The 25,685-nt window shown below is 41.8% G+C and overlaps 1 protein-coding gene across 1 annotated transcript in view; it reads left to right on the top strand.

Annotated features, from left to right (window-relative positions):
* Positions 1-25,685, top strand: part of HECW1 (HECT, C2 and WW domain containing E3 ubiquitin protein ligase 1) — a 164,978-nt gene that overhangs the window by 75,481 nt on the left and 63,812 nt on the right. Inside the window, exons 5-9 of the mRNA XM_010015131.1 lie at positions 3,855-4,024; positions 15,445-15,587; positions 17,613-17,713; positions 18,880-20,241; positions 23,598-23,699. Coding sequence (XP_010013433.1) covers positions 3,855-4,024; positions 15,445-15,587; positions 17,613-17,713; positions 18,880-20,241; positions 23,598-23,699 — 1,878 coding nt within the window. The remainder of the gene's footprint in view (positions 1-3,854; positions 4,025-15,444; positions 15,588-17,612; positions 17,714-18,879; positions 20,242-23,597; positions 23,700-25,685) is intronic.

The following is a 25,685-nucleotide window of genomic DNA, read 5'->3' as shown; positions in this document are numbered from 1 at the left end:
AACCACAGACTCTTTCACTGCTTCAGACTTCAGTAATCTTAAGTATGTGTATCCTAATCCAAAATAAGCACCATCAAGAGATGAGATGGACTCAGTCTTCTTGAGACACATTTATAAATTGCACAAAACAGCTGTTCTAGGGAAATTCCTCCACAGCTGTTGGCAAAAGGTTCTTATTCCTTGTGGAGAACAGGTTCTAACTTCTTTAGCTTACTACTGACAGATTGGTAACCAGACTGAATGTAATTAATTTAGAGAACAGACTGCTCCAGTCTCTGGTTCTTGCTCTGATTTTCCATCCTCTTCTGTCATGCTCATGGGCGTGGGTCTGGACCAGTACCATGCTGTGTCTGTAGGGAACTGAAATACCATCTTTACAATAGATTTGCTGATTATTACCTTCAGAGAGAATCTTCTTGCTGAGCATGACAAAATGTGACTCGCAAACCCAAATCATACCTCTCTCCTGACCCTTTGAAAGCTTAGTCACTTGTATTAATGCTAAATCAAACACAGATGTGTTCTAGCTGTGTTTTCTGCAGTTGATATTCCCACCTGGTTCCACATTTTGCCAATGAATATACAGTAGCTTCCAGATTGCCACAAAAATAGAGTCTCCATCACTATCCAGTCATCAGTGCCTTGAAGTCTGTGATGCTGCATGGAAAATGGGTTTGCAGAATGATCCTTTACAAGGCAGACAGGGAAGTCTGTGGCTTACCTTGGGGGCAGAGGCTGCGTGCATGCAAGTGATCTAGAACAACGGTTCCTTAGGTCTCATCAAGACGCCCTGAGATCAGCATATAAGGAAGGGAAGCCCTGAAATTGGAACAAACTCATAATTCACTTGGGGGCATCAGCATGTAGAGGTTAGTATAAGCCATTTTTCTACAATGGAGTGTGCCTAGCTGGATTAGCATGCATGTACTTACAATTACTGAAAGTCTGCAGCAGTGAAGGAGTCTGTGGTTGCTGCGTCTCCGCCTACATTCCTTCCTTCCGTTGTTTTTCATGAGAGACGACCTGACATTATTAAACTGTTAGATGTATATAACCTCTTTCATGCTAAAGTGTGATTTATGAGTCAGTGGGAAGCTGACATATGGTATATTAATAGCTTTTTTAAAGAGATTGGGTGAAAAATACACCTTTGCAAAGCATAAATGAGTTACGTTGGTAACATTTCCTCTTATGCCTCCAAGAACTGCTTTATAAAACTACAGTGTACAGCAAGGCACATCCTAACCTTCTGAATTCATAGGTTTCAGCAAAGACGTAAATTCAGCTAACCTCAAACCATTACTTAAGTATTGAGTATCTTCAGAGCCTTTTACTGAAGGCAGTACAGATAAGAGGGAAATGTTTTTGTTTGGGGAAGCAAAATAGCTGGGATTCTTCTGTTGGGATGTTACACAGCAGTGGTAAGAGAGTACATGGGCCTTGGGTTACAAGTTACAGCACCTGTAGGTTCCACTTCAAATCAAATGAATGACTTCAGGGTATCTGCAGATGCTCATCTAGCTTTATTTAGAGCTTTTGTGGTCTCGGTGCTTTGTTTCTCATGGTGCAGAGAATTTGTAGTGAGATCTGTAAGTACAACTGGGATATTTTTCCTTGAGAAAGCTCTTTCTGCTATCCCGATGTGTGCTTTAGGCATTAAAAATGGGAGTTTCTAACTGCCAGTTTTACAAAATCTGTTGCATTATGCAACTAAAGCAAGAAAATGACACAGAATTTCCTGTTGTGTGCTTAGCTAATTTTTTTTTTTCTCATCCAAATACAAGAATTAGACTACTAACTAAGGATAGGAATATCTTCACTTTCACGGCTGTGCTTAATTCCCGTAACTGGAAAGAAGCTTGTAGGTCATCATAATATGTATGTTCTTCATGTTACATAATATATAAGTGTACATAATTGAGTGCTAGGTATTCTTTACTGTCTCAATAGCCCATTTCTTTGCACAGTGGTACCCAAAGATAGCATGGTTGTTCTTTGAAGGGAAACAAGAAAAATCAGAAACATCTGGCAATAAATATTTCAGTTTCAGATTCATTTGAGGAAACATCAGAGAGAAAGAAAATAAGATCCCAGAGGTCTTTCTCTGCTCTCATATGTTAGCAGCCTGACACTATTACACTGCTGGGTCTTGTCATTCATACTGCTTTTGCAATTTTTAGTTTCTATTTCTGGAGTTCATTTCTAACAGTATAACTTCCAAAGCAAGAGTTTGCCACATAGGATTTCAGCAGGGCTGATTGATGAGATACGTGCTGGTTGCACAGAGATTATATACTCAGAGAAAAAAAGTCAGTGTTATCAGTTGGAACCAGATAATTTTCTTCATGGAAGAGTGTTTCTAGGACCATGGCAGTACATACTGTCAGCAGAGTACTTTGAAATAGGCTATTAGTAGTGATATTCTCTATTTTTTTGTTAATTGTTGGAGAATGTCACAACAATGAGATTCTTAAAATGCAGTCTGGTTCAGAACCATCTGTCCAACAGCTTTTGAATATGTGCAACATGAATTCTGTGCTGGAATAGATGATTAAAACCAACCAGAACAAAACTGAACCATGTTGTTGTGTTGGCTGTTATCATATGTTAGGGAAGCAAAATACAACTGGGTGAACCTTATCCCTTTTCTTGATGCAGCTGTTTTCTGCGAAAAAAAATACTGATGTTGGTGTGGAATGTGTATGATTTTTAGATTCATCCAAAATATCTGCCTGGAAGGTTTTACATGGCCTCCCACAATCTGCCAGAATAATTGGGGTTTGGATCAGAAGACAATGAAAAACTGTGAAAATTAATGCTTTCAAGACCTGCCTAAAAGAAAAAAATACGTGTTTAAATTGGATGTTTATGTAACACATCCAGGCAGTTTTGGAAACTGTCTTACACTCTGTATCTCTTCAGCAAGAGAATATAGTTCAGTGTGTATAGCCCTATGTGAAATAAATCTTTAAACAGAGGAAAAGAATCTCCATGCAGAAAGTGGTGGAAAATAAATCAGCTGCTGAACTCACTCATAGGAATAAGTGCTTATATTTTCCAAAGGATATGCATCTGGAAGACGAGAAGGTCAGAAGCTTTTGTTTGTATCTGTTGAGCCAAAATTAATGGTGTACCAGTAGATTGGTTTGTGTTTCATTGGCTTCACAGGGACGGATCGTAATGGACTTTATGTCTGTCTTCAGAACACTATGAGTAAGTTCTTAAATCAGTGCCTGGGGATTTTTTGTCCTCACAACTTACGTTCTGTGGGAGTTCTGCAGCTAGAAAGCCCTGCTTAGAGTCTGAACATTATATACAAGAGTTTTCCTAAGTTACTACAAGTGAAGTTAACCCATGCAGGGAAGGAAATACTTTAAAGTGGGAAAAATGTAAGATTACTTCTCATGTAGAAAAAAGTGGTCTAAAAGCTAAGATTCATAGAAAGATAAAATAGATCCCTAGGACAAGTGATGTCTTGGGTCCTGAATGCCATGTCTGTGTGATCAAATAAATGGATCTCTTTTTTAGAGGAGTCCTGCCACTCAAGTCAGGCTGAGCAAGTGCTTAGCTCCTTAGCAAAATCAACAGATAACTTAATGTAAGTTGCATAAACCCTTATTTAGAAGCTAGCTCACACTGCAAAATCAGGTTGTAAAACTTGCAATTTCATTATATAATCATTTGGAAATCCTAAATCATTGTGACTTGGCTTTATGTTACCTCACAAGAAACTAAGTTTTTTCATATTCCTGCCATATTACTTGAATCCCTTACCAGTTTCCATATGTTTTTCCTCACATCCCAGAGAGCTACCTGGAATGTGAAAAATAATCAGGTTATTTGCTTTCTTTCAGATTTCCAGGCTTTTGGTCTGAAGAAAGGAATGTTCTTCAATCCAGACCCTTATCTGAAGATTTCCATCCAGCCAGGAAAACATAGCATCTTCCCAGCACTTCCTCACCATGGACAGGAGAAGAGATCTAAGATCATGTGTAATACTGTTAACCCAGTCTGGCAAGGAGAGGTAAGCAGTTTGAGGATTGAGCTGACTTTTCTTACAACAAGAAATGACCCTAGCAGTATCCCTCTGTTTTAATTTAGGGTTTATTTTAATTCCTTTCTTGGCTAAATAGTTGTTGACCCAACTGTGCTTGATGTATTTCATGACTTCTTGTCTTAACACAAAAGACTTACTTAGCTACAGAGATGATTGATACGTTAAACCTTTCGGTATAGGTTGTCCTTTATGGCTGTAGTTTATGAAGTTGTTAATTACTGAAGGCAGGCATAAAACAGAATGGAAAGACACACTTGGATAGTACAAAAGGCTGCTGCTAGATTGGCATGGTGTTCTTACACAGAGAGGAGACATTATATAAAGCAGAACAAGTATAGCAAGCAAACAAAAAGAATCTATGTGATTGAAAAGTGTCAGTGGCAATATAAATTAAAGGCAACTTTGGCACATTTGCCCATCACCTTGAAGAAATACTCTCTAGTTTGCTGCTTCTTGTTGGAAGGACTTAGGAGGTATTAATGAGATCTGAGAGTTCAATTGCTGCCTGCTGTTTTTAAATTACACACAAAATGGCAACAGGCAGCAAAGAATAAGGGATCACTTCGGAATGAAAGGAGCCTGACATAATGGGTGTGATTTACTGGCGTTCTCTGTCAGACCAGCATCTTCACTGCAGGAAAGAGTAAAAGTAAATAAATAGACTAAACAGATTTATTCAAATTAAAATGCAAAGCAGGAATGTCACTGAATTCTCTACCTGGAGGAGGATGTTTAAGAAGCCAGGTACCTCATCAGGTTATGTGGCAGGTGAGCCCTTGGGAGAGTTTATATGGCAGGGGGCAGAACTTTGAAAATCTGAGAAAAAACGCCTTCTAACAGGACATACAAGTGGAAGTCCCTGTCGTGAGGTATCCACCAAGCCGTAACTACTCTGTGGCTCCAAGCATCAGAAGTCTCTGGCTGAGGAGTCCAGGCCAAGCTGAGGAGCTGGAACTGACATGGAAGATCAGGGAGCTGGCACAGATCTTTCAGTGAAGTGCGTAAGGCACAGGCCTGGAGGGGAGATCTGCTCTGTGTGTGTGTCATGCTCGGTACAAGTGATGGCGGGAACTGGAAGCAAGCGTGGATGCCAGGAGTTGACACTAAGAGGAGGACACAGGATATGAATGTGGACCCACCATTCTGTATCAGCAGAGTTAACTGCTGAGGTGGCACACAGGCTCTCCTTATCCAAAGTGTGATGTAGGCTGAAAACAGGCTTTTTAGAACCACACAATAGAGTCAGAAATCTTCTCTCAACAAAGACAAGCCAATATAATTTGTACTCATTTCAAGGTCCTTTTGCACTGCTGGAGGATAAAATAACTGAAGAGTAAGAATGTGGCTCTCATAAAATGTCAAGGGTGTCTTCTCCTCAGGCCCTGTGGGGTGGCTGAATTTGTGGGCTGACATTTCTTTTCCAGTAGAGCTCAGCAGCGAGAAAGGGAGAAACAATGAAATGGCCTAATGATGGGCATCATAAAGCAGAAGCGCACAGCTGGCTTCCAGCATCTCTCTTCACCTCCCTGGTTTTCCTGGTTGCATGCAAACATGCTGCTTCTCCCTTTCTCTTGTCAGCCTCTTAGTGGCTAAGGAGTCTAACACAGCCAACATGTTCTCCTTCTGCATTCTCTTCAGCTAATATTGAGATGTTTAACTACATGAATTTGTGTTGGATTCTATGCACATCAGCTACTCTGAAGTGTTTGTTACTGAAATCTTGAATAGAGAAATAAAACTGTCGAAACAACCACGATACCTCAGGCAGTTTTTCATCTGCCTCATGTAATGTTGATGATCATGATTTCACAGGCCCTTCAAATACTGTTCAGCAGAAGTTTTGCTGACTTAAAGCTATTCTTCCATTGCTCTGTTTTGCAATACTTTTGTCCAAAAGGACATAAAGAAATGGAAATTTCTCACTGATTGAGGAGTAACATGTGACATCAGCAACTTATGTACTGTTAAATGAAGTGTGTGAGTTCCTGGAAAGCACATGGCACTGGATAGCTTGGCTGTGAACCCTTAGATTAAGCAGACATTGTGCTGGCAGTCCAAACAGTATCAAGAGCATAGTGGGTGAGTTGTCCTATCATCCTGATTTGAGTTAAAATGCAAAGGAAGTACCCACTTCCCAAATCTTCTGTCCATCTAGTAGAATTGAGAAGGGTGAATGTTGATCATCTCTTCAAATATTGGTATTAGAAAAATAATGACACTATCCCATTTTGATTCATATTGAGACAACGTGTCTGCTGTCACAGTTTTTGGAAGAAGCTCCTTTTAAGAAGATTAATTTGTTAGCAAGCAGTAAAGTGACAGTTCAGACAAGCAGTAGAGATCATTGGGGACCATAAGCAACCAAGCAAAGTGGTTTAAAAAGTAGTTTACATACCTCTAGCTGGTTTCAAAGTGGTTTAAAAAGTAGTTTACATACCTCCATCTGGTTCGGAAATTCTCTATATGGTTTTGCAGATAAAGTACTTCAGGCCTCTGGACTTTCCCTTAGACATTCTTCAACTGTGACAGTTCAATCTAACTGCTTCTATAGTTTCTGTTCATTTACTAGTGAGTGGATTGAGAGTTTCCAGGAATGACCAGTGAGATGACTATAAAATAGGCTGTCGCAACCATCCAGCACAGTTAAAGCGGTTAGGAAGTGTCATCTGTTAAATGATGCATTGAATTTCAACTCCAGTAATTCTAGCTCTGGAAGAGCAGATTGCTTTAAAGTGGGAGCCCAGTACTAGGATAAAAACTATCTCAACTCCCTGCAGCTTCGCTGTTTGCTTCTTAGCCTCAGCCTTTGCAAATCCTGTTAAATTATAGCTGATGCACAAAAATAGTGCTGCTTATCACTCTGAAGGTAGCTGCGTTTCACTGGTGAATTAATTGATGTGTATAAGCAGAGGTGTTCAGTACTCTGTTGCAAGAGCACTTGACAAATAGTAGTTAATGTGTCAGATCTCATAAACAGAATTACAGTATTTTCACGTGTGTAACTTTACTCTCTGCACCTCAGATAACCCACAACCTTTCAGAAATACAGCGCTGAATAAATTCCCACATAACCTGTCTCTTCAGATTACCAGTACAAAAGCAGAAGAAGGAAGCAGTCAGGGGCTTGAATGCCTGAGGGAGTTAGTTTGGGGAAGAGAGGGCTTCTCTAGTGCAGGCCATCATCAGTGGTAGAAACACTGGATTTGCATGCTGCCTGCAAGAATGCCAGCTGAGTGCTGGTTTGTAATTGCTTTTGTTGTGATGCAGATTTTAAGTCGGGCATTGATTCTGTGATCATGAATGCTGAACTGGTGCATGATGGACCACTCAGGAGTACTGGGACTGAAAGATGCTTTGTCAAAGTAGCCACATCAAGCCCCGGGCTGCTTTCTTCGAAGTAGCCACATCATGCTATATGGGGTTCATGCTAGCTCTCTGCTTCTCTTGAGTGAGGCCTTATGTTGGCTGATAGGATGGGTACTGCCTGATGTAGCACAAACCTGCAGTGATACAAGCAGGGGATACTTCATCAAAGGTGAGTCTTTCCAGAACAGAGTTAAACCATTAAGGATGCTTAAATATATTTGAATCAATGTATGAATTTAACCTAAAGTAGGTTATATTTGATCTAATTTTGATCTAATATTCAGAACAGTAGATGCTGACAGTCGTGCTATGTCCTCACAGAACCATTGCATGATTTCCTCAGAAGTCTTAATGAGAAAAGGAACATCACACTGATTGAACTACTTATTTATTGTTCAACTTAGATATCCTTTTCTCCCTTTTACTGCTAAATACAAAAGAATCAGCTGCAGAAATTGGAGGCCTTTACACCTAAGCATAAATGCAATATAAGTGCAGTGAAATCCAGAGCCTGAGTTCAGTATGAATTTGCCAAAGGTGTCATTGGGACTGAGTGGACCCTTGTGGGTGCTCCTTCACGGTATAACATTTCTGCACACATGGCCAGATAAAGTGTAAAACATAGTTTGATTACACAGAAAAGCTGTGATTTTATAGCTGCAGTTGTTTTAATATCTGGTGATGACTGAAGTATGAAATGCCAAGACAACTTCAGTGTCTCCAGAAATTAGTTATGGTGTGAAAAAATTGTCTAGGTTTTTTGTTTAGTATGTTATTCTTCTGCAGTGCTTTTTAACTGCAACTTCTGCATCCTCTGTTGCATAGGATGCAGAGTCTTACTAACCTTGTATATTAGCGCTTATGAGAGTGCTCAAATATGCTCAGTCTATGCTGAGCTAACAAGAGATGAAGAAAACCTCTGACTCCTTAAGCAGTGTTTGCACTTGATTTATTCAGAAGTCTTTTCAGTTTCTAATGTCTTAGGGCTGAAATTTGCCATTAATAGAGTAAGAGACATCTTGCAAAACTAAGCCATCAGAGAGAATTCATGATGAGTGTTGTGCAATATGTGGAATAGACAGCAAAGACTTTTTTTATTCCTTGTTTTCAATACAGGGGAAATCTGAGGGATTAGTGAATCTGAGGGAGCAATCTAGGAAGCCAATTTGCTGAAGGCACTATCCAACTTTGAAGAAGTTTGGTAGAAAGGATTGAATCCGACTTTAATACAACAACACATGTTGTGCCTCCCTTTTGCTGCAGCAAAAAAACAAGCAAACAAACACTGTGCCATGCATAAGGTGCTGCATTGAATCTGGCACCTTGCAATCAACGCTGAATTCCATGATGCTCTCAGAGGACGTGTAGGCCTATCCTCAAGGAGCCCGTGCTTGACACTTCTGACTCTGTAATACTTTGTATTGTCATAGAGGAACATTGTAGTAAGTTTAAAAAACTGGAATTCCCCATGATCTTATCCAGTTGTTCATATGAGTATTGCTGTATGGTACAGAAGAGATATGTAGAGAAGGTGTTTGAATGGGGATACAGATGGAGAGTGGTGAGGGCATTAGAAGTGTAATTGTTTCAGTAAAGTATTTGAAATGAAAAGCCCACTAATGAAATATTCAGCTGAAAGACTAAACCTGTCTTCATCCATCAAATGTCATTTACAGCCTTTTAAGATTTGCTTCTGCTTGTATCATCCCTGTGGCATGATGGATGTCTCAAATAAATTTTCTTTTTAATACTGTTGCTTATTCAGCTCCAAATCGAGAGCTTAGTTCTTCCTATCACCAATGTATTAATTTATCTACCTTTCACCAGTTGTTATACTGACCGCTGTTAAAGAACTTGACTTACACTTAACTTGTCTAATTGGTGCTAATGAGCATACTGTGTTCATTTCAACAACTTCCTTGATAGTGTTATTGAGAGCTGATCACAGTGATCTATCCATATTCAGGGATGTAAATAATATTGGTAAAAATAAAGCACAGAAATTAGTCATCATCATTAGTTGGCTTTCTTTGAAAACTGTTCTGAAGCCCTGGTTCTGGTAGTGGATACAGATGTATTCTGCCAGGTCAGCATAAGCACATGCCTTCATTCTTTGCTATATGTAAGTTGTGCATTAAACCCCCACAAGATCTGTTCACATTAAGAAAATTAATCATCTGTGTCCATTGTTGGGTCTGGAAGCAGGCAGGCACTGAAAAGCAGATTACTGTCTGAAACTCCTTCAGTGGTGGTTACTACAGCGTTTTCAGATCTTGCTTGAAGGTGGCAGCAGTAGTGTAAAATCAGATTTACATTTAGGTCACTGAGATGGTGTGAGACAGAGAATGTGTCAGCAGGTTCTTGGTAGCTTTGATTCTGATTAGTGTCCCTGTGAGAGTGAAACTGTAGGAGGTGGCTGTGTAAAATCTGTGTAAATGAGAGGAGAATCCTAATGACTTGCTACTGACTAGAGCCAAAAGTGATGATACACTGCTAGCCCGAGAAGACTGAGTATGTTAATGTGGTTCTCTCCACCGTGTCACTCTTGCTCTTCCCTGTCCGTCCCTTCTCATTTCTATAATTAAGTAGAAATAATTAATTATGGCTTATCGATTGCCTGAGAAAATACCAACTAAAGCTTTTCATTTGGCAGGGGCATTTTAAGGCTGTGTCTGGTACAGATTCTTCAGTGTCTAGTAAGATGTGTTATAATGATGCAGCTCCTCTCTTAGTGAGGAATTAGTAGAGTCTGTCACCTGTTCTGCTACTCCTGTCTTTTCATTAGGTGTGTAGGATTAAAGCAATTGTTGGATCTCCTGCCACTCTGACAAGTGGGACGGGCATTGACAAATGGCTAAAGTGGGGAAAGTAGAGAGATGCAATGACTTTGCTTCTAGATCAAGTCTATTGCCTAGCCATCATAATTCCAGAGGGGTGCCAGAACACCCTAGAAAGAAAATAATTGAAGAAGATACTGGGAAAATAATACAAATACTAACTTCTGTAGATCCTGGTTCTTAATAATTCAATGGGTCCATCTACAAATACTATTTTCGTTCCATTCAAGAGAGCAGTTTAAAGGCAAACTGCTCTCCCCACTAAAGACACCACTCAGCAGTCTTAAAGTGTGTGAGCTGAATTACTCTCAGTGAAAACTAAGCCAAGAGATGTGCTTCAGGAGTGCACAAGACACCTTTCAGATGATAATGGGAGTTCAACCCAGGGCACCAGCCTGGAGTTACTTCATAGGAAAACCCTTGCAACACATCTGGATGTGGTAATCAGGTGCACAGCACCAGCTGCTTTGCTCTCCAGATCCACTCACATTGTACCACATGTCTTCCCATTGCAGACATGGCCAGTGTATTCCAAGGATAAGGAAACATTAGTCTCCACAAGGCCTCCTTACCGCTGCTAATGACACGTGCTGTTTTTACCCAGTATATCAGGGATGTTCTGTCATTCCTCGTGTTCAGACTTTCTGCACATAGCTTCCTTTTAGGAATCCACCTGACATAGAACCATTTTTTGTACAGTCCTAATACATTTGTAGAGAAAAATAAAAAGGTCTTCTCCTCTGGAGCTCAGCACTCTCTGGAGCTTCCCTGCACTCTCTTCCAAAGCCCCTAACTCTGGGAGGCTTCCAGGCTGGGATTCTTCCAGATCAGACACGGGCAGCTGGTTGACCACCTCATCCTTGCCGTGGTGCTCCTCACCCTGAGGGTGTCCAAGAGCTCCACTCATCTATATCTAACCTATAAAGAGGAGCCCTCTCATCTCTAGCTGGTAAGGATCAGACAGGGGGATACATCACATGGGCGAGATGGCATCTGAGACTGTTTTGAGGGCCAGGCACCCTGTGAGAAACAGGTTGTTCCTAATGGTAATTTCTTGGCAGTTTTGTTGAGGCAATCTGCCATCTCTTCAGTGGAGTGTGCTGTGTCATGTAGCATCTCAAGTTTTAAGAGTCGTTTTGTACCAGGCAGTAGCTGATGTGGTATGCGGGGTAATGCACTGTGACTAATGCACCACTGTAGGTAATTATCATTGTAGGTAATTACTGGTTTGGGCTAATCGGAGAATAGAGATTTAACTTGCTGTTTGTTAGCTGTTCATCTACTGCCTGCTGTAGATCATACATAATTTTTGGATCCAGTTATACCTTGTAAGAGTTGTTTCAAACCCCCCACTCCCCACCCCCCATTTTATATAATGCGTTTTACTTGAATTTCGCTTAGGGATCAGATTCTAGCCATCACTTAAAATTGTTGTGGATTGTTCTTCCCATATGTCCTGTTTTCTGCTGTTATCCAAATAAATAGAGTCAGTCATTAGACAAAGTCTTTTCTTTGGGTGGGGCTTTAGCCATGAAACTGTAGCTGTTTTGGTAGATGACTTTGCAGATGTGTTGAAATCCATTACTTCCTTTGAGTGTTTTTGTATTAAAGTACAAATAAAGCCTCAGACGAAAGCACAAACCACATCCATGCAGCCATTGTCAAGTTTGGTGGAGCTCTGGACAACTGGAGAGGCTAAAGCTTTTGAAACATCAGAATATAAAAACTGCCAGAAATTACATGTTCGCTTTGAGAAGAAAAAGCCCATTTATGTAAACTTCAGTACACCTTCTACAGTAAATCTCACTGTAAATTTTAGTGTCTTTGGATTCCAGCAGGTTCCAGGAAGTTTTTGACCAGCCTTGCAGAGTTTGCACTAATGGTGGTGGTTCAAAGAACTTAGATTTTTGTGGGGAAAAAAACCCCACACCAATGAACAAGCCCCAAAAATGAGCTGTGGCCCCAGTGAAAATACACAGCTTACAGATTGTTGTCTTAGATTGGGAAGGAAAATGCATGGTAGCCAATGCTAGCTGCAAAACATAAGAGAATCCAGCTTCAAGGAGTGACTGCCAGAAAAACTGGAAGTCTTGTTAAAATATTTGAGCTCATTTGAGCTGAAGTTTTTTATTCTTGTTTCTCTCTGCCATCATGAAGTGATATACTACTACTGTGTTACGTTAACCATGAAACAGGATCCTTTCTCTCCCACGTAAAGAGGACAGTAAAGGCCAAGGCTTTGAACAATGTAAATGCAGCCAATGTTTCATGGCTAAGGTATGGGAGCTGGCACTTGTCCAGACAGAAGGTGAAGGAAGAGAAGGAGACTCGGATTCGGTGGTGGTTTGCTTCCACATCCAAAGGTGACAGTCCCATCTTTAAGTATCAGAAGAACCTACGTGTTTTCAAAAGTGATGGGTGGTTTTGAAACCGTGGTTTAAAGTTTTGGAGTTCTCAAACCGAGGTGTTCTGCTGGGATCCATTTTTCAAAGGGCCAGAGGCCTGTGTGTTCTGCAAACAAGGATTCCTTTGGCCTTTTGAGTGTGGATGGCCTGAGCCTGAGGCATCCAGAGTCAGAGATTGCCTTAGAACAATCTTGCCCATGAAGGCTTATGCTACATGAGAGGAACAGCAGGAGCAAGGGCTTAGGTAACAGAAAACTGAGTTGAGTAAAATTACCAGTATTTTACAAACTGTCGCCAAACCCATTCCACTGAGTTCACTTTTGCTCTCAAGCTGCAGTTGTTTTCAAATGGCAAAACTTTTGAGCTCTACCACAGAACGCGTTTGGTCTTAATGGCTTAATTTCATTTCCAAAATGCTATTGGTTTATGCATCAGAACAGTCTCCCAGAAGCACCATTTAGGAACCGTGATCATGAACAAGAGGCTGGTCCCAGGGCAGTCTCTCGTATCCTCACATGTGGTGTGGTTGGCAGGTGATGAAACCAGAACATGGTTTGATATTACAGATTGCATGGAATACCCTGGCGTTTGTACATCTGGCAGGCACAGCTGTTCAAGGGAAAAATGGCATTTCCTTTGGTTGATACCAGGACACCTTGCTCCATGCAGCCATACTCACTGCTCAGGTGCTGCTAATTACTCTGGAAAATGTCAGCGTGTTTCCTGTGCAAGGAAAGAACTGTCAGGCTTGGTTCTACCTCATATTCTGGAAGCAAACATACATGTGGAGTCTGATTTGCTTCAGAGCTGTACAACAAGACAAAATGCTAATAACAGAGGAAGGTGCAGAAAGTAAAACCTACGTTTTACTTTCCACTTATGAACAGTTTAGCCTTCACCTGTGTGTGTGCATACTCTACCCCACAGAGACCTTGTTACAACAGAGGTGTCAACAGCAGAATAGCGGAGAATTCATTAAGTGGCAAATTGCTGTACAATACCCTCATTCAGTTAAAAGTTAATTCCCTCCTGGTTTCCTTTTAAGTGTCATGAAATGGCAGTTACCAGAGGTTTTTAGCAGGTGAAGCAATAATGGTAATACAACTAACTTTTATAAGGCAACTTTCGATATACGTGGGGAATTAATGTTCTCTCTTTTGTTACATTTATCTTCTTTGGTAACCTGTTGCAAAGATGTAGAAGAAAATAAGAATTAAATAACACGTTATCTGATATTTGAATTGTATTTCTCTGATTAGTTGCATTTTTTTCAGGGCCTGATTAATAGAATATCCCACTCACTGGTTTCACTTGAAGCTGTTTGAACTAAGCATTTCTGAAAATCAGATCATGATTCAATAGAGCAAGCAATTTAGGGCTTAACTCAGGCCTCGATAACCCAGAGCATGATTCTGTTGTGAAGATTGTTTTTGGCAGGAGGAAAGCTAGAAAATCCTTTCATCCATCTCAATATTCACTTACTACAGAAGTTGTCTTCCAGTTCAATACTGACCTTTCTGTGAGGTGAACAGCAATCTTACAGTTTTGCTACTATTGCACACCACAGCAGAGATGTGCTTTCTTTGAATCATGATATATTAGTACTAGCATATCTGTTTGGAAAAATGATTGTGACCTATGTCACCAGCTCCAAATCTGTTCTGGATTGAGCCAGTGTAGGAGGTAGCAAAGCCAAGTTATCTAATGTATTTGCTTTTCACTGTTATTCCTAAACAGAGTTTTACTTTCCCTTTGGGGAGATGCCAGCATCTCCAGGTGCCCTAATCCTTCCAGGCTTAGAAGCTGTACACGTGGATTTCCTTGCTCCTGCAACCTAAAATATCACCCTCCTTGTTCCTACCTCAGCTTTGCATGCACACAGTCTCTAGAAGCTTATTGAAACATTACTAATAAATACAAATTGATCTTTTTAAAACCAGATTGGCTGAGGTGGTGGACACATGTTTGAAAGCACTTGGTGACAGCAGCAGTTTTAGATGGTGCTATTCCTATCTTCCCCAGTATCGTTTGTTCCAGTAGCCTGTGCCCTGTCTTACCTTCTGGCTTAGCTCTTTGTGGGACCGTTCTGTAAACCAGGTTAGGAGATTTGTCCACATAAACAGTATTTTCAGAGTTTTTCCTTTTTGAGTTGGGGCAGGGATGAGCAGCAGAGGGATGTGTCTGAAAACTATGATGCTTCACCTCACTAGATCCTCACTTCTCAGTTGCTGAGGTGTGCCTCATAGCTGAAGTACCACAAATAGCCAGGCAAATGTAAAGAGGACTAAATTTGCTTGGAGGGAAATGCTGAGTAAACATCTCTTCAGGCTGCCAGTTCAGTTGTACTTACATGCAGCTTTTTAAAGCTTTTAGATCTTAGGGGGGAATAAAGGGAAAAAAAAAACCCCATAATCTGTGCAATTACATTTAGATCAATGACCATTGCTAGGGCAGAGTTCATTAGATTTCCGTAGGTGTGGTGTCCTTACCCTTGGCAAGCCTCGTTTAGAGTGTTTGGATGCTACCATGACATGAATACATGAAATTCATGCATTCCCCAAGCCTGATTCTGCAGCATTACACAGTCCTTATAGGTGCTTTCACCTGCCTGCTATGAGGCCAAGCCCTTTTCAGTTTGCAGGCCTGTGCCTTGGGGTGCAAGGACTGTTTCTGTCCTGTGACAAAATCAGAGGCTTACACAGGCCCATAAGCCACTAGCAACTGTGTACTGTTTCACCCAGGCATCAACTTCATGTCCTGTGCTCTTCCTTTATTGCAGCAATTCAGCTTTGTCTCCCTGCCCACGGATGTCCTGGAAATAGAAGTTAAAGACAAATTTGCAAAGAGCCGACCCATCATCAAGCGCTTCCTGGGAAAACTGTCTATGCCGGTTCAGCGCCTCTTGGAAAGACATGCCATAGGGTAAATTTGCTGCTCATGTTACTCTGTTGTTTAACGAGCGTGTTGCTGTTTTGAAGTCCCTGGTGACATATCATTATAGTAATATAATGATGTTGAGGAGGAGTTACTACACTGACAGTTGTCTGATGAATGATGTTGGTCTTAATTAGAATTTATAGGACTACGGGCCAGAAAGAGAATTTCCTCTATAATCTCTATATCCACTGCATTTTGAAAAGTGAGAGCTGGCATTTAGGGAAGAAGACTGTTCTGTCTAGCATGGCTGCAAATCTGGAGAGTGCAATATTTTCAATTTGAATGTTCTTTCAATGCTACCACCAGGCTGTTTTCATGTTTCAGGGAATTACCTATGGGCTAAAATCGTGCCAGATCTGTTCCTCCTCCCTTTAATTTCTGGACAGTGGGAATACTATTAAAAAAACCCCAAAACTGTGGCATGTTGTAGCTAAATCTTTCTGACCCTACCCTACTACCAAGGAATAAGCAGTTCACTTGAGCTCACAAGCCCTGCCCTGCTTCCCCTTTGCATGAAAGTCCTGGGAAGGTGTATGCTGCCAAAGTAGCACAAACCAATTTGAGGAAGATAGGTAGTATTCAGAACCAAAAAGTTGGTTCTAAACTTGTAAGGTTCAGACCTTGAGGAGTAGGGAGAGAAAGAGTCATCTCCTGAGGAGAGCATACGCAATGCAGTTTCCAAGAAGGCAATTCTGAAAATTGGATCTCAATTCAGCAGAACAGCAGGAAGCTGAGCTTGTTGGAAGTGGTTTTGAACAGCTGGTTCAGAAACTGGCTGTGATATTGACAGCTGAATGTACCAGAAGGGACTAAGCTACTCCCTGTTTCTCACGTAGGGAGGATAGAGTACCTTTTTAGAAACCAGATGGGAAAGAACAGCTTGGGGAAGGTAGAGCCCTATAACTGATATCATTGGCTTCCCTCTGTATGAGAAAATTCCTTATCATCTGATTACATCTTCCTATTTTACTTCCTTATTGTAAACACTGTCTATCTAAGGATATACTTTGCCAAGAGCAATGTCTCCAACCTGCACTTAGATCTGGCTTAGTTTTAATGCCATAGTGGCTTTTAAATCTCAGGCAAGCTCAATGAGAAGTATAAACACAAGTTCAGAAAGATCATACACAAATCCTGTGATCGTCTCATTTTCACGAGTTTCTGATGCATGTGAAACTATATCCTAGGAAATAATTGGGCCCAACTGGAAATGAACTATGTCTTTTCAAAAGATGTATAAATATTTAGTGAACTCTTTACACTCAAGAAATGCTTTGCAAACATTGATTCAGCCTCATTTTGAGTGGCTGGGAAGTTAATCTCTTCTATAGTTTCATTCTGTTCTGAGGGGTGGATGAAGTGTGGCAAAGGGAGGGACCTGCACAAGGACAGAATGGAGTCATTGATCAACCTTGTCAGGAAGGTGTTCTCCTGATATTTCAGCTTCATAGAGGTAAGAGGGGTGGAAAGAGATGAAGAGCAGTCATTCAGCCAGTTTGGAAAGAGAAGGTGGTAAGTGGGGACTGGCCTGTTCAGGATATTAAAGGAAAGGACAGGAAAGCTGAATTTTATGCAGATGGTGAAGGGAAAGAAATACAGAAGAGCGAGGTTCTACAGAAGGATAAGTATGGTCAGATCAGCAGGGAAGTGAAGTCTTGTTGCAGTAGCAGAAGTGGGAGTTGTTTGCTTCCCCTGTCAGTATTTTCATACCCATACTGCAGAAGTTCCATTCGCACCGTTCTCTCTCTCTCTCTCTCTCTCCACATACATGCTTGTGTATCCCAGAAGCCTGTCTTAGTCACTGACTCAGCTCTTCCATTGTAACTGAAGACATTGTCCTCTCCTTCTCTGCCATTTGTTCTCTTGTATGCAAGTCAACATGCCCTCATGGCTGGGTTGAATAGCCTTTGAAAGCCACTGTGTGTTTTTGTAGGCCACAGCAGCTTTATTTGTGCACAGTAGATGTTGGGTTGGTTATAGTCTATTGTGACAATATTTGTTTTCTTGCAGGGACAGGGTTGTAAGCTACACTCTGGGTCGCAGGCTTCCTACAGATCATGTCAGTGGCCAGCTGCAGTTCCGATTTGAGATAACTTCTTCCATCCATCCAGGTAATTCTCAGTCTTAACCCATAGTTTATCTAGATCCTTTTCTTTTTTGCTTTGCATTCTTTCTCCTCAGAAATCTGGAATCATTCCTGGCTGCTCTGGGACTTTAGGTACAGTCACAAGCAAAGGGAAGTGCATAAAGTTCCCCATCACAGGATGCATTGTGAGTCACAACTTCTTCCCTGTTTCCTCTTAGCTTACTGGTGTCTCGTGTCCCTCTATTCTTGGCTGCTTCAAATACTCTGCCACATCACTGGGAGAGAAGAGAGTGGAAAACTAAAGTATCATCTGCTTCTCAATCACCTGTTCTGGGGAAGTGCTTACATGGGCACTTGTAGTCATCTGCATTTCAGCACTTCATAAATAAAAGCAGAGAATATAGTAGTAAAGATTATTCGAAACTTTGTTATTTTGATTATTTTTAATGAAAGAAGTAAACAAACTAGTCAGTGTTCCCCTCCTCCCCTCCCTTTTGGTTTGGTTTTGGTTAACTTTCTCTTGTAGTTATTAGGAAGTCACTGTCATGATGATGTAAGTTTGAACCTTGGCTTTCATGTCAATGTCTCAAGAGTGTTGCTTGGGGACTCCTTGCATCTCTGTGATAGTGCCCTCCCAGGTACACTTTGGATGGCATGAAAGACCTCAGGTTGTCTGGCATCTGGGAGGAGGTGGAACAGTTGAGGATCACATCAGAGGATGTTTTGGGAAAGTTTCTGCCTTTCAGTGGTGAGAAAACCAGTTTTTTAAGTAAGTTCCCTGTTGTGGTATGCTGTCAGCTTCAGCATGACAAGAACAACATTGTTAAGACCTCAGGGAAGACTTCATTGTCATACCCATGATATTCCCTCCAATGCCAGTTTGGCTCAAAGAGTAGTTTCAAGAATGTGTTTCCTTCAGGTTATGTTGCAAGGAGGCAGGGTGCTGCATACAAATTATTGCCATGAGTAAACCCCATGATTGTTAAATCAACTCCACAAAGGCTGCCTAGCAAAACAAAAAATTCATCATTTCTTGATAGTTTCTCAGTTGCCCACTCATTTCACACTGTTAATTTATGCTTTTAATTTTCTCAGGTTGCTGTGGATACCTGTGCCCCCACAGCCAAGCTTCTGGTTCAGTCAACACTTCTTGTTAAAGGAGTAAGTAATTTCTTTTCCTGTCTCATACAGATGATGAAGAGGTCTCCATTAGTGCAGATCCTGAGCCAGCTGAACTCCAGGAAAGCCCTGTGAACAACCCCACGGAGGAAAGCCTCGGTGAGCCTCCATGTATCAACACGGTGACCTCAGAAAGTACAGCTCCAGAACAGCTAAATGGATACAGTGTGAACAGTGTCGATAGCCCAGGGGCTGTCAAACCTCCTGGGGAAGTCAACCAGAACAGCTTAAATGAAGAGCTAGCAGGAGATGGGGAGGTTGATGCAGTGCAAGTTCCTGAGCCCTTGGAATCCATCCCAGGAGAAGCGCTGCCTTCTTTGAGTGCTACGGACCTCACGGAGCAGCTGGCTCTGCTGGCTTGCGTGTCTCCTCCTGAGACTGAAGTTAGGGAAAATAACAAAGTCAATTCTGGTACTCAGGGAGATGGCGGAGTCTTGACCAGCATAGAAACGTTAGATATTGATGAGGTGAGTGCAGATGTGCATGCTGGCAAGGACCTAGAGAAGAGTCAGGAAGAAGGGGCTTCAGCCCAGGAGGAAGAAGACAACAGGCTGCAACTGAGGACCACAGCAAAGAGGAAAAACAGGCCGTGCTCCCTGCCTGTGTCCGAACTTGAGACAGTCATAGCTTCGGCATGCGGTGAGCCAGAGACCCCTCGCACGCACTACATACGGATCCACAACCTGCTCCACAGTCTGCCCTCAGCACAGATGAGCAGCGATGGGGAAGAAGAGCAAGATGGTGGCAACGCTGCGGAGAATGAGGAGGAATCTACAGTCAAGGAGGTGTTGGAGAAGGAGGTGGTCAGTGAGAGTGAGACAGTGGCAGCAAAGCCGCCTCTGGAAAATGAGGCTGAAGAGACCTTCAGCCAGAGCACGGTGCCTCCTGGGACCTTGGATGAGCAACTCTCTGACTTAAATGATGGGCTGTTGGATGGGGAACACCCCAGGACAGGAAGCGAGAGCGAGTCGAGCTCCAGGCCCAATGGTGACGAGTGTGAGGCGTGCGACACCTCTTGCTACAGCCCCTCTTGCTACAGCACCTCCTGCTACAGTACCTCCTGCTACAGCACTTCTTGCTACAGCACCTCCTGTTATGACAGTAACAATCGCTTCTCCAGCCATACCCGCTTCTCCTCTGTCGACAGTGCAAAGATTTCTGAGAGCACGGTCTTTTCCTCACAGGATGATGATGAGGAAGAGAACAGTGCTTTTGAGTCAGTGCCAGATTCAGTGCAGAGCCCTGAGCTGGACAGGGAGCAAGTGGATGGCTCCTCCCAGTGGCCAGATGAACTAGTAGCTCATGGTGGGAACCCACAAAGAGCCACAGAGAGTCTAGACACCCCAATAGCAGGTCCAAGCAGCAGAAGAGAAGGTTAGATCCTGAGAATTGATGCGCTGAGCAACCCTGATTATCTGGATGTCACAGAAAGGCATCAGATAATCAAGGTCTCAGCTCACGGTTTGTTTCTTACAAATTTGGGGGCTGTGAGCTGGGCCAGATATCAGGGAGGATTGGATAACTGAGCCTGTCCTTAAAAATCCCAGCCAAACCAGATAAATCAGGAGGGGATCTGTATACATGGATTCCTGTAGATACACATGCATCATTATAAAATCAAGATTAGCTACTGTATTTATGTGGCAGATCAGAATTAGCACATCCACCAACTCATTCCTTATTTCCTGGGATTGTTCCATTTCACATATCTGATGTGCTGCCATATCTCTGGTAGTCAGTGAGGGGACCAGCTCGTGCTTGTTGAAGGGCAGAGATGCTGATTTACATCAGCTAAAGATCCGGGCCAGCTTCTGTGTATGATTTGCAGCCACACACAGTCATAAGCATGGAGAAACGCAAGTATTTCTCTTACAAACCCAGTTTTCTAGCCCCATTTGTTCCAGTTCCCAAGTCTACCTCAGGTTTCACAGACCATAGGGCAGCTCCCCAGAGGGTTTTTTTTTCTTACATACTTGCAAAATTGAACTGTATTGAACAAAGTTCTTATCTTCTTACCCTTCTCTAGGGATAAAACATACTCAAGAAAGTAATTCTTCGTCTTCGTAATTTAGGTACTATTTTTTGCAATCCCTCTAAACCATTAAATTGCTCCCTTTTGTAACTCATTTAATGTCATACGGAGTTACATGAAGGGTGGGTTTGATCACACATCTTTTCTTCAGCTAGTGTATCATTTTTCTCCAGCTGAAGAAGCAAACACCTCAGCAGCAACTAAGAAGCATGCAGCAAGCTCAGGAGGTAGTCTTTGCATTGCCAACCCCCAAGTCATGTGTTTCCCACTATGACACCAAATTAAAATGGCAGGAAAAGGATAACATATTGGGGGACCACAGAGAAACCCCGCTAAAGCATCCTTCTGCCTTTTCCTTCTCCATTCCCAGTTTATTTTCCCGCATCTTCCACTACCACAAACCCTACCCCAGCAGGAAGAAAGGTGTAAGGGTGGCCTTACACTGGGCTGTGTAAAGACTTTGTAGGCAGCTGGGCCTAGGTAATTCTTCTCTCTGCAGAGCAGAATCTAGCCTGGAAAAGAATATTAAGTTCTCAGAAGTACCAGAGGTGTAGAGACCATTTTCCCTCCTTGCAGATGAGGGTCTTCGCGTGTGGACAGCATTTCTGTGCAAATATACCAATGGGGCACGAGCGTGTGTGTGTGTGTGTGTGACCATGCTTACATATTGAATGGTTATTTTGAACTGTGTGTACTTTTGAGAGGGGATGTGGGGAAAGAGGGTGTCTTCTTCATATGGATTCAGTACAGCTCCAAGATTGTGCCCCTTGAGCTTGTGTAAAGGGCACTGCCAGTGCTCACGGTGGCTTTGCTTTGATTAGGTGGGAAGGAGCATGACTGAAGGGCAGCCCTGCTCTTTGCACTCTTTTGGTCCCATTGGGGGTGCTTCAGTAACTGTGCACATTGCTTCGTGACTTGGCAGCTGTTACAAATACAGTAGATGTGGTCACCTCCATCCACTCCAGGTGACCGATACTACCATGCTTCCACTGGCTTGGCGTAACTATCTTGACTAGGGGAGAGTCAATTATGGTAAGTAAAGAAACATAGATGGATGATCTGGTAGTTGGTGCTATGCCACCTGTAGTAACAGCAGAGTTTCTAAGGCTATGAGAGATGGACTTCTAGCACTGAGTAATAACTTACATAACTCTGCTGTCTGTTCAAAACACGCAGCAGATGCTGCTGTGAGATACGCCTATACACAAGTGGTTTAATGGAGACATTTAACAGGCCATACGGTATCATCAGAGCACCTAGAAGAGGGAGTATTTTTGTCGAAGTGATTTTTCTCACTTCTGGATGGTGTGAGATTTCTTTACAGTTTGGTACAAAATTGGCTCACTGCCTTCTAGCTGTTGGTTGTTTCAAGAAAAACCATAATTTTTGGTAAATGTGGGGTTTTTTACTTTTGATAGATGTATGTTTGGGTCTTTAACAAAATGTTCATTCTTAGGTTATTAAGATTCTGACATTAAAGACAGCTGAAACAGCCAGCACACAGCGCGTTTGGCTTAGCTGAATGGTTCTGGTGATGTTGGAAATGCTAAATATGTTTTTTTTCCTAAGCTGCATCTTTCTGATGCATGTAAATGTTAATATGTGCAATTCAGATTGTATTAAGGCGGCCACCTTGAGCTGGAGGTTATAGTGAAAAACTGTTACCACACAGTATGAAAATGTGTCCGTTAGTGGGATAAATAGTTCTGGTTTCTAAGACTTTAAGAACAGACCAAGAAGGAATCTTAATTCTGGAACCTGTGAAGTTTTTAATGTGCAGATTCCTCATTCTCACAGTTCAGTCTAAGATAAGGAATGCTTTTTCATCCCTACTATAACTTCTTAGTTTATTAAAGGGTTCTATAAACATTGACTGGATCTTAAGTTACTTGTTCCTTTCAACAGAACGTGAGTTTGGACATTAGGTTTCATTTATTTCATATGTGGATATATAGACATATATACAATGTTAGTGTTTAAAAACTTCCTCTGCACTGTCTACTGTGTGTCTCTCTTCTTCTTTCCCTCTTCTATATCTCAGGTCTTCCTTCTTTATCTTGGATCCTGACTATGTCTCACTATCTTTTGTTCTCCTCTTCTACCACCTGTCTACTTACCTGTTTCTGATCCTTCTCTCATTCTCCCTCCTTCCACCCAAGATGGACTCTTCACGTTTTGAAAACTACCTGTAGCAGGGGATAGTCTTCTGCTTTGCAGGGACTGCAGAATCCTGCTGTTCCAGCCCACTTACTCAGCCATGGATCTTTTAGAAATGCAGAGAATGATCCAAGGCAGCTTTTAGCCTCGTATTCCACTGATGTGGTGAATTAAAAGCTGGAACCAGGATTTTGCATGTTCCTGCCAATTTCTGCAGAAGCTTGAGTTTGGTTGTACATGCACAGTATTTCTCAGAGATCAAGCCTGATTCTTCTCTCGCTTACATTATGAGTCCAGAATCTGGCCCGTGACAGTTTAGCACTGACTCAAATCAGAGATCAGAGCTTTGACTGCATTATTTTAATAACTTTGGCATGTGAGTTGTTATTAAAATAGTGCCTGAAAAGAGGAATAACCAGAGCTGCTAGTCCACAGGCTAACCTATTTACAAAATAATCACTTGTTTTACAGTAGCACATTTTTTGAACCACATTGTGAAAACAGTGAATGACTCTCAATGTCTTGAATATCTTGTCCGTAGGTGATTGTCCTTTACTCCATAATTCTCAGCCAGTCAGCCAGCTTCCTTCTCTGAGGCCTGAGCACCATCACTACCCAACTATCGATGAGCCTCTTCCACCAAGTAAGCTTTAGTTTTTTAATTTATTGCATTTTTTCAGCTTTTCCTGTTAACTCAAACAGTGTAGAGGTCAGTATGTCTTTCTAAATAACCCCATCTGTTCCGTATATACATTCTCCAGAACCCAAGCAATATGCCCTTTTGTTTCCCTTATTTGATCCTGTTTTCAAGTGTTGTGGTATTTTGGACAAGCTCCATATAACCTCCCTCTGCCTTGGTCCATCTTCTTCCTTAGCTATCATGAAATGAAAATGATTCTATTTCCTTGTTTCCAGTCAGTGTGTTTAAACTCGAGTGAGTGTGTATCTGTCAGGTGTTCCAGAAGCCTTACTATAAGGCTTTCTGGGTGGTGTATCAGCAAAGTACTCTGATTTCTTTCCAGGTAACATTTGTCTCCAGGTTTTCCATGGCTGATGGTTTGGGATGGCAGTCCCTGTGGCCTGCCAGCTCTGCTTGCAGGTCCAGCAGGAACCCTTTCACAGTCAGGATGCTCAGACAGACAGGTCCAACTCTGAGCAAAACCAGCAGATGCTGGGGAGAAGCAGCTCACATAGGGTGGTCTTGTGCTCTCTTTGGATTTGATATTCAGTGAACTTTATGTTCATTATGGACTGTAACGGCATCTGCAGTTGTGTTGGATAAAAAATTAGAGGGTCTTAAGTAGCGTGATCGAATAGCAAGTCGATAATATGGGATTTTTACCACTGAATCAACTGCTGGAGGTGTTTTCACTTGTTCCTGTAGCCTCTCCCGTGTGTGTTCCCGGAGGATTACCCGCTTTTTGCATTGGCGTTAAGTGCCCAGCAGAGCGCACTCTATGCCCTGCAACGTGCTGCTCATCACCTTTCAGCTTCAGCGCGTATTTAACGACCTAACGTGTGCAGAGCCTCAGAAAAACCACCAGGCATATACACAAAGCACTCTATTTTCTTCAAAGCCCAAGAAGGGAACACACTTATTTGGCCTATGGTGCCCTTGACAAATAATTCATCATTTACCAACCATGCTGTCAGTATTCCCTAAGCCAAAAATAGCCCCGCTGCTGGCGTCAGCTACACAGTAGCATGAATGATTCAAATGCCTTTAGCCCAATGAAGTCTTATTAGAGTCCCACTGTGGCTTGCCAGTGAATGATGAAATGGGAATCGTTACCTCTGTTACCGACAAATATTTCTCTTCCTCCCACTCTTACCTCAAGACTTTGGAAATAGGGCACATTCCCCATTAGATGACTTAATGATAGGACACTGACACCAGCTCAGGTAAAGAAAACACACTGTGAATCTATTCCATATTCTTCCATCACCAATTCAATACATTTTCCCTCTTTTTTATAATTATCCTCAAATGGTAAGTATTTCTACCATTGGTTTTCACAAGTGCTTTCATGACAGGGTTTAAGGACATGAAATGAAACGTGATGATACAGATCTGATACCCCTTTGTAGGATTCTATTTTAGCCTTTGCATATAACATCATTTTTTACAACAGAGGCTGACACTGTGGACTTAAATATATTGATCTTTATAGGAATAGACTGCTCGATGTTAATTTGGAGGGCAAAAATGTTGAATTTAATAGTATCACCTAGGAAGCCAGTTTCCAAAAGCTCTTCATGAAATTTTAAGGTCATTTCAAAATAAAAACTATAGCTTTAATCTGGAAATGTTTCTTATTCTAGCATTCAGTATCACTGTCTCAGTGCCCTTAATGCCTCTTAGTCCTACATAAAGAGTTCTTCAGTCATGTGAAAGGAAGAAACTCTGTATTTTAAACCTCAGTTGTATGATCAAACCTGGCTTACTTCTCACATGCAGCATTAGCTTCTGCCCATAAGTAGAGCTGAAGATGATTTGCCGGTGCTGCAAGTTCAGTGTTGACTGGTTTTACTTTGGTCATGGAGAACCTTCTAGACAGTCTTCTTTGTCTTTTAAATAGTTTTCTGGGTAACTTTGTTTCATCATAACCCTGCCACAGTTGGGGCTTCA

The sequence above is a fragment of the Nestor notabilis genome, unplaced genomic scaffold (assembly GCF_000696875.1).
Source record: "Nestor notabilis isolate BGI_N333 unplaced genomic scaffold, ASM69687v1 scaffold6995, whole genome shotgun sequence".
Lineage (NCBI taxonomy): Eukaryota > Metazoa > Chordata > Aves > Psittaciformes > Psittacidae > Nestor > Nestor notabilis.
This window is presented reverse-complemented; position numbering and strand designations above follow the sequence as displayed.